This window comes from Pezoporus occidentalis, unplaced genomic scaffold (genome assembly GCF_034315485.1).
Source record: "Pezoporus occidentalis ecotype Australia unplaced genomic scaffold, CSIRO_AGI_Poc_V1 ctg106, whole genome shotgun sequence".
NCBI classification, from domain to species: domain Eukaryota; kingdom Metazoa; phylum Chordata; class Aves; order Psittaciformes; family Psittacidae; genus Pezoporus; species Pezoporus occidentalis.
Genome location: NW_026912843.1, coordinates 2647303 through 2655876, shown reverse-complemented (window position 1 = coordinate 2655876; position 8574 = coordinate 2647303). Strand labels below are relative to the sequence as shown.

The following is an 8574-nucleotide window of genomic DNA, read 5'->3' as shown; positions in this document are numbered from 1 at the left end:
ACACAAAAAGGACATGGAACTGTTGGAACAAGTCCAGAGGAGGCCACAAGGATGATCAGGGACTGGAGCACCTCCTGTATGAAGATAGGCTGAGAAAGTTGGGGCTGTTCAGCCTGGAGAAGAGAAGGCTGTGTGGAGACCTCATAGCAGCCTTGAGGTATCTGAAGGGGGCCTATAGGGATGCTGGGGAGGGACTCTTCATTAGGGACTGTACTGACAGGAGAAGGGTTAACAGGTTAAAACTTAAACAGGGGAGGTTTAGATTGGTTATAGGGAAGAAGTTCTTTACTGTAAGGGTAGTGAGGCACTGGAATGGGTTGCCCAAGGAAGTTGTGAATGCTCCATCCCTGGCAGTGTTCAAGGCCAGGTTGGACAGAGCCTTGGGTGACATGGTTTAGTGTGAGGTGTCCCTGCCCATGGCAGGGGGATTGGAACGAGATGATCTTAAGGTCCTTTGCAACCCTGACTGTTCTGTGATTCTAAGAAGAAAAAAGCCATAAGGAAGTTCTGATATTCATTTCTAATTCTTACAAATACTTTGATTATTCTATGCTTTGTCACATCTGGCCTTCAGCTTTGGACCTCATCCAGTTTCCTGGAGAACCAGAGGAAATCCAGCTCAAAACTCTGGTTGTGCTCTTCCTGAAATGGCGTGATATAAACCACCAGCTGAACCAGCATTTTCCTCGGCACCACTTAGTAACACAAATGAAGTGATTTTGCTGAAGAAGAGAAGCAACCCTCCTTTGTCTTTATATGGACTCACAAGTGAGTCCTTAGTGGCACACCCAATCTTTAAAATAAGGAGCAGTAATGGATTTTTTCATTATTTCCATGTTTCCTCTTGGACTTCCCTTTGAGAATGGTAAAGCACTTACAGAACAGGAGAATGACAGTCCCTATAAAGGCAACTACTAGAAGTGGCAATGTGAGCTTCCACCCTAAAGCAGACATTCTTTTAAGGCCTTGGTCTTGCAACCATTTAGCATATAAGCAGTCCCACCAAAGCAAGTCTCATTCATAGGCTTTTTCTCTGGTGGAGGTTTCTTTTATTTATATATACTTTAGGCAACATAGTATGAAAGTTGGAAGGAGGAAAATAGACTGGTAACATGAGATGAGCCAACTATCAGTGTACACGTATGGCTGCCAACAGCATCCCAACACAGAGAAACCTCAGTGAATCCCGTGGCTAGGCCAAGATATAAGCTGGTGTCATAAAGAGAAATTGCTCAAGGTTTTTTTCCTTAGTGGCAAAACCCAATACTCCCAAGTGAACATCTTTCCTCTCTAGTGCAATACCCTGCAGATGTGACTAAACCTAAAAGTCATTGCTAAGAAAAGGTTCCAGCATTGAACACAATGTACGTGCTGCCTCTGTAACCCTTCCTTCGTTCCTTGTCAAACGATGATGTAAAGAATTGCTTAAGAAAACAAAACACAAAAGATAAAAATTAACTTAATTTACACAACCAATAAAAAAGTTTAAAGCAATGATAGAAAAATAATATAAAGGCTAAATACATGAAATGCCAGTTCAACAGGATTAAGCTTTGGTAGAAGAGCTAAAGAGCATAGCACCAATAAAATCCAATGTCAATACATGCTTCAGTACGCATGAGCTGTGATGAAAATGTAAATTTTGGCAAGAAAAGTGGTGTATGTTCCCTGACGCCACAGTTTCATTTCCACATCCAGCAAAAAGTCTTTAGGCTCCTTCACTTGTCGCTGAAGATAGACAATGCCCGTGTACGAGTTCAGCCTTCGAGTGCTGAAGTAGTTTTCTTCATTTCCCTTGATAATAGTAAGGATTATGTTGTCTCCAGCATAGGCAGGCGATGGTCCAATACGGAAAATGTGAGCTGGGACCACGATGTTGGTTTGGAAGTTCAGCTGGTAGTAGGTGATGCGCACTGGGGTGTTCTGGCAGTCCAGATAGTTAAAACAACTGATTCGTTCACACCTCCTAAGAGATGAGAAATGAAGCACAGTCAGTGCACATGTAAAAGCAGGAAAGGGTCTATGTATTTAAGACTACAGCAAAATATTAGACAGAGGAGTCCCAAACTTCAGTGTGCAATTAGCAACTGCTTGTTCTGCTTTTACAATGCCCATAAAGCATTTGTAAATGATGTAACATTGTCAAAGTACAGTATCAAAAGGAAAAGATCATGGACATGTGCAGCTGTTTTGGAAAGTTCCACAATGAGGAAAGAATCACAGAATCAGACTGGTTTATGTTGAAGGAACCTTAAAGCTCCTCCAGCTCCAACCCCTGCCACAGGCAGGGACCCCTTCCACTAGAGCAGCTTGCTCCAAGCCCCTGTGTCCAACCTGGCCTTGAACACTGCCAGGGATGGGGCAGCCACAGCTTCTCTGGGCACCCTGCGCCAGCGCCTCAGCACCCTCACAGAGGAGAAAGATCCAGTCACACCGCATAGAGCTTGGAATAGGAGTCTGTGATTCACCACCAACAGCACAAGCCCAGGAGAGTGCCCCAAGAAATATAGCCAAAAACACCCTTAAAAGGATAGCTAAAACATGGGAATGGGAAACAAGCTCCTCAACTTGCTGTTCCATTCTTTAAGGCAGGAAAGTATGTTTTAAGTCATAAGCAACTAAATGTGGATTCCTAAAGCACTGGCAGCCACTAAGGCAGGAAATGGGGCTCCCAAGCCTCAGCTGCTGAGTAGCTGTGAGCTGTGGGATGTGCCATTCTCAGAACCCTGCAGCCTGGCCAGCTCCTGCTCCTGCTCCCCTTCAACGTTTCAACCCTCTCTGAGGAACTGCAATCAGAATATGAAACAGGGAGCCCCAGACCCACTGTAAGTGGTGACTGTTGCAGCCACTGCTGCTGGAAGCAGCATAGAGGATCTCATTGTTTGAAACTAAATTATAAATAGAGCTCTTCTAGAGCTGCAGCAAGTAGAGCTGCAGGCTCTGGTGACTGCTGTTAGAGCAGCAGTTGGAGGGCAAATGGGGGCTTGAGGGCTTGGAATAAACCAGCCAAAAATTCTATACTGGGAAAGTCGATGTGTTCCAGGTACCAAAGCATCTCCTTAGAGCTCTGAGCACTTACATCCGCCTCATACAAACTAAAGCACTAGGTAACACCTCAGGCTCTGGCCTGGGCTGCTTACTCTGTTCTTGCAATACTCACATGTCAGACACTTTTCTGTAGTTGGAAGGGCACTCGAAGGACAGGCAGCGGAAGCTACCCTGGATGTTATAGCAAGTCTCTGCAGCTGAGCAGTTGTGGGTTCCTATTGCACATTCATCGACATCTAACGAGAAGAAACACAAGGATAAAGACAGGGTAAGTTCACAAGTGATCACAGTTTAGGGGATGCAATATGCTCATGGGAGACTGTGCACAGGAAGCAAGAGGAGCCAGGGGCTCTGCAGGCTGAGGGCTCTTGTCCTCACCACTCAGTTGCTGTGTTACCTCTTCAGGCAGGACTGAGCATAGAGGAGACCTCGGGGGTGTGATGCACAGCCAGTGGGGTGTGCCAGGGTCACCTTGGTGCACAAGCACTCTGGGTGACAGGTCCATCACACTGCTTCCGACCTGCTAAAATCCATACGTCCTCAGTGAAAAAACAATCCTTCCTTGCCATGACCAATGAGAGCTGCCAGCACTGCTCAGTGTGTGCAGCGGCCAAGGGAGCCCACCCTACCAGCAGCCTGTGAGCCTTCCCCTACTGTATGATAGTCTCTGCCCAGCTTGGCAGCCAGCATGGCCAGGGCTGGCCCCCTACCACAGGCTAAGTTTGTCTCTGTGCCTGTGCTTTGCACACTGGCACACTCCTGTGGACCTGGCTGTTCTCATTCCAAACACATGTGATGCAATACAGGGTTTAACCTTCAGTGGAGAAACAACATGAGAAGGAGAAAAAGTCCTCAAAACCCAGGATCCTTCTGTCTTGCCACTCCACACTGCAATAAAAGCCAAACACAACCATGTTTGGCTCAAACCAAATGTGTACATCTAGACAGAACTGACCCTGCTGTATTCTCCCTTGCTCCTGATGTTTTGTAAGTCACATTATAAACCAGGCTGAAAGGAAACACAACGAAGTAACTAGCTAGCAGTCCAAGGCACTGGAACCCTGAACTTCTCAGAGCAGCCAACCTGTCCATGCCCACAGCTGCTGTGTATGCATTCACTGCTGCTTTGCTTGACACTAGTTTTCAGTTTCCTGAAGGTGATGGGCCAATCCTGACAGTTTCACAGCTCACTGGTACTCGCTGAACCACAGGTTCTTGCTCAGAGCCAGCCTATGTCATGCAAGGAGTTCCTAAACAAGCCTGGTGGATGTCCACTACTGTGCATGTGTGACAGGCTCATTGGCTGGAGGAAGCATCTACCTGGTTTCAAGCATCAGAGCATGGGCACAGACACTGGTCCGTGCTCCCTCTTCATGGATGAGGCTGTAAAATGTCCACATAGCCCAAGCAAACAAAGCTTGCAGAGGGGCCTTCCCCTCCTCAGAGCAACCACATGCAATGGATGGAGGCATATTCTCTGTCTGCCTACACATTAGCTATTCCCATGTCACATTCCCATGTCATACTCCATATTGCGACAAAAGCTATCCCTCAGGAATAAACAGATCCCATCCGTCAGGTTGCATCAGAATATAGCCAACCCATGCTAAAAGCCAATAGGACCTTCTCACTGAGTTGTTGAGAACTGAGAAAGCTGGGCTATGTCAGGAGAATTTATCTGTGAAGAAGGTTGCTCTGGATTAAAGCATGGGGCAAGTACAAAGCAAAGTAACCACTGCAGACCAGCTGCAGTGTCCAGGAGGTACAAGCTCCAACAGATCAATGTGAACACTTTCTGAATGTGACAGAATGTGAACAACGCTTTAGGAGCAGTGCACACCTTTCTGAACATGTAAATTAATGCCATGGTTTAATCCCAGCTGGCAAGTGACTCCCACACAGCTGCTCCCTCACTGCCCCCAGTGGGATGAGGGAGAGAACTGGAGGGTAAAGGTGAGAAAATGGGCAAGCCGAGTTAAAGGCAGTTCAATAAGTAAAGCAAAAGCTGCACATGCAACTAAAGCAAACCAAAGCATTCATTCTCTGCTTCCCACGGGCAGGCAGGTGCTTAGTAATGCCCAGGACAGCAGGGCTCCATCACACCTAATAGTAACTTGGGAAACAAATGCCATCGCTCCACATGTTCCCCATTCCTATTTCTTCCCCCCACTTTATCTACTGAGCATGATGACATATGGTCTAAAGCATCCCTTGGGTCAGTTGGGGTCAGCTATCCTGGCCGGGTCCCCCACAGCTCCTTGTGGACCCCCAGCCCTTGCTGGTGGGGTGTGTGAGGAGCAGAAAAGCCCTTGGCTGTGTGTAAGCACTGCTCAGCAATAGCAGTGTGATCAACACTGCTTCCAGCACAAAGCCAAAACACAGCCCCGTACCAGCTACTATGAAGAAAATTAACTGTGCTCCAGCCAAAACCAGCACAGTTAAATATAAATATCTCCCTGTAATGAGAAGTAATGCTGCAGAAGACAAAAAAAGAACATTTAAAGCTCAAAGACACTTTATGGCCTAGAGCATAAACATGGTTACCTAAATAAGGCCCAAGCCATGGACCTTAAAATGTTGAAAACCAGATGCAATAACAAGGATCCAGCCTGAGCACAAAATACTGGCAAAGACCTCACAGTCACATTGTGTACTCCCAAATGTCTAGACAACGCACGGAGGCTTTAAAATGAACTAAATGCTAACAGACAAACCATGTGGACTGTGCAGGGCTCTGCAGTTCTGCCAACTGTCACAGAGGAGAGAGATTCTTCAGAGAAAAACTATAACCTCCCACACCCTCCATTCCCCTGGGACGAGAACTGATCTCATGCACTGAACTGACTGGTTTAAAAGTCTTGCAAAGAAAAGCATACAATAGGAAGGAGGAAATCAAAGCAAACGAAATCCCTGGCTGATCCTCAGACATGCCTCTAGGTGAAAAGAAAATTTCTTCCACATTGCAATCACTGCCGTGAGACCCTCCCTTCACCAGCTTGGCTGTGCTGAAAAATACCACAGGCAGTTTCTCCACAAAGGTCCATATGTTGAGATGTTATTACATGAGCTACATCTCGTCTGTTTGGAATGAAAGGTACAAAGAATATACCACCAGTAACTCATAAGAGCTGGTCAGATGATGTGCAACCGATGAGCAATCTTAGGTGGTGGAAACCAGTATCATCTTCTTGAGTTTAGTACAGCTGACACTGGTTCAGACTTTCTCTGACCATGGTTGCAGGGTCAGCATGTAAGCCTGCCCAGACCTGCAACTATGGACTTGCAGAGCTCAGGAAAAGGGCATGTACCTGGCGTTACTTCAAAGGCTTGACTAAATGCCACATGCAGAGGTGCAACACTCACACTGTTCTGCAGGTCGACCACCTTCACCCTCTAAGGAGGGCACATGTACCAAGTGGCATAGGCACCTCGAAAAGCTTCTCCAAACACTGCTGTTTGGCTGATCTGTACAATAGGAACTCTCTCCACACAGGAGGAGTGAGCAGGGAGGATTTGACCCCATGTGTTGGTCCGTGTGGCAAACCCTCTTCCTGCACCTCCAGTGACTGGAGCACGCTGGGTGCCTCCAGCTTGGAAGGGCTGTGCTGGCCAATGAATGAAGTGACTCACACTGTTAACTCTGGAACTGGTCCTCAGCTCCAGCCCCAGGTCTGGCAGAGGTGGCAGGGAACATGCCAGCAGCACTTGAGTTAGCAAAGGAAAGAAACCAAACAAACAAAGCCTGAGGAGAGGAACAGCTGCAGTTTCTAAAGGTGACTTTTACATGAGAATTTAACTGCACGTGGATGTGACCACGTCCATACTTAAAAACTGAAAAGATTTTGTTGTTTAGTCTGCTCCTCTGCTCCAAAGTCAGGACCAAGCACGTTCATGCTGTTCATGATTTACACAGTGTAAATTTACTGCCCTCACCACTAAGAAGAGAATTTAAGCCTAGGAGAGACATAACCAAAAGTTATGTGACAGGTTCCTCAAAACCTAAGAGCAGGAAATGCCTGGTAGTTAGTGTAACAGACTGCAGGAATGCATGTAGAGTACGAAAAGGTAACCAGATCTTCAGTCATTCCACAGTCAGGGCATCCTTTGGAAATGAGGGATTTTTACTTCAAAACCAGACAGCTGTGCACCAAATGAAAATCATCAGACACCCAGAACACATTTCTACAGCTCTGGAAAAAATGGTGTATGTGTGGAGGACATGCCATTTACACTAACATTTAATAACACCAGTCTAATTAAGCTTAGGTGGCAGGCTTCTGGACGCCCAGGTCCTCATTACAGCTCCTACTTTCACTCTCCCAGTTTTCCAGGACAGGAAACTGCAACCCGTAACAAAGCCACAGATTTCTATGTTTGGCACCTCTAAGACACCAGATCACTTACTGCTGTGCCAAGGTGCACATACAGCTCATGCAAGTAATCAAGTGCACCAGTCTGAATGATGAAGTGGGGTCCCTCAGGAATTAATTTAAGCAATTAGCTCCCATTGGCAGCTGGGTTGCCACAGCAAAAAGCTGACACAGCAGATAACAATATTTGGCAACTTTGTCAAATACTGGCTTTTTAGCAGTGACTGATATAAAACATGGAGACTTGACTGAATCACCATAATAGCTTAGGTCATTCCAAGCATTAAAGTTTCATGACATAATGGCTTCAGTTCCTAAACTCCTCATTACCTCGACAGGTTCTTCCATTGGCTGCCATGGTGTATCCCTGCTCAGGACAAGCACACTGATAACTACCAGGAACATTCACGCAGCGGAAAGTACAAAGAATGCCTGCACTCTGTGTGCACTCGTCAATATCTGGGGAAAAAACAGTTACAAACACATGTAAATAAAAAAACAGGAATCTGGAAAGGGAGGCTGCAGAACACAAGGAAATTCTTATCTGATGCATTTATAATACATTCTTAAACAAGAATGCAACCATGAAAGTTTGACATTGCTCTAGGACCACTGATGGTGCATTCTGAAATGCTGAACATGAGGCTGCTCCCCAAAATACTGGTTGCAAGTAGTATGGATCCATGGAAAAGAAAAAGTCTAGAGCACATATGAGTGAAAGGCTCTCTCTGGTAGCTCTGTAATTCTTCTAAGATTAGTTTGGGGGCTTCCTTGTGCTAGGAAGAACATGGGTTTCTTCATAATTTCTTAGAGACTCTCCAATGTCACTATTGGTAACTCCAAGTAAACAGGTAAAACCCTTCCTTTCTCCATTCTGATGATTCTACTCCTCATTCAGCCACCATGAGCAGAAGTAACAACAACCCTTCACTCACCCATGGCTCGGTGGAGGCTTTAACTGATGCTACATAGGTAAACCTATCTTCACTTCTATTTATTTATTTCAGAAGCTCTAGCCCCATGAGACAACAACCCCACCAGTTCTATGGTCGCACAAGGGTATTCCAGCCCCAGCTGAAAGGTATGAAAATGAATTACATTTCCCAATTTGCAGTGTCTGTGGCAGGGTGTAACTCACAATCATCCTTAGGCATCA

The 8574-nt window shown here is 46.0% G+C and overlaps 1 protein-coding gene across 6 annotated transcripts in view; it reads right to left on the bottom strand.

Moving 5' to 3' along the window:
• Positions 1-1026: 1026 nt before the first annotated feature.
• The window catches only part of FBLN2 (fibulin 2), a 120043-nt gene continuing 112495 nt past the window's right edge, over positions 1027-8574 (bottom strand). For all 6 annotated transcript variants that reach the window (XM_062620948.1, XM_062620966.1, XM_062620923.1 and 3 more), the window contains 3 exons: positions 7749-7877; positions 3161-3284; positions 1027-1966 (listed from right to left, as the gene is read on the bottom strand). In XM_062620948.1, coding sequence (XP_062476932.1) covers positions 1609-1966; positions 3161-3284; positions 7749-7877 — 611 coding nt within the window. In that variant the 3' untranslated portion in view covers positions 1027-1608. The remainder of the gene's footprint in view (positions 1967-3160; positions 3285-7748; positions 7878-8574) is intronic.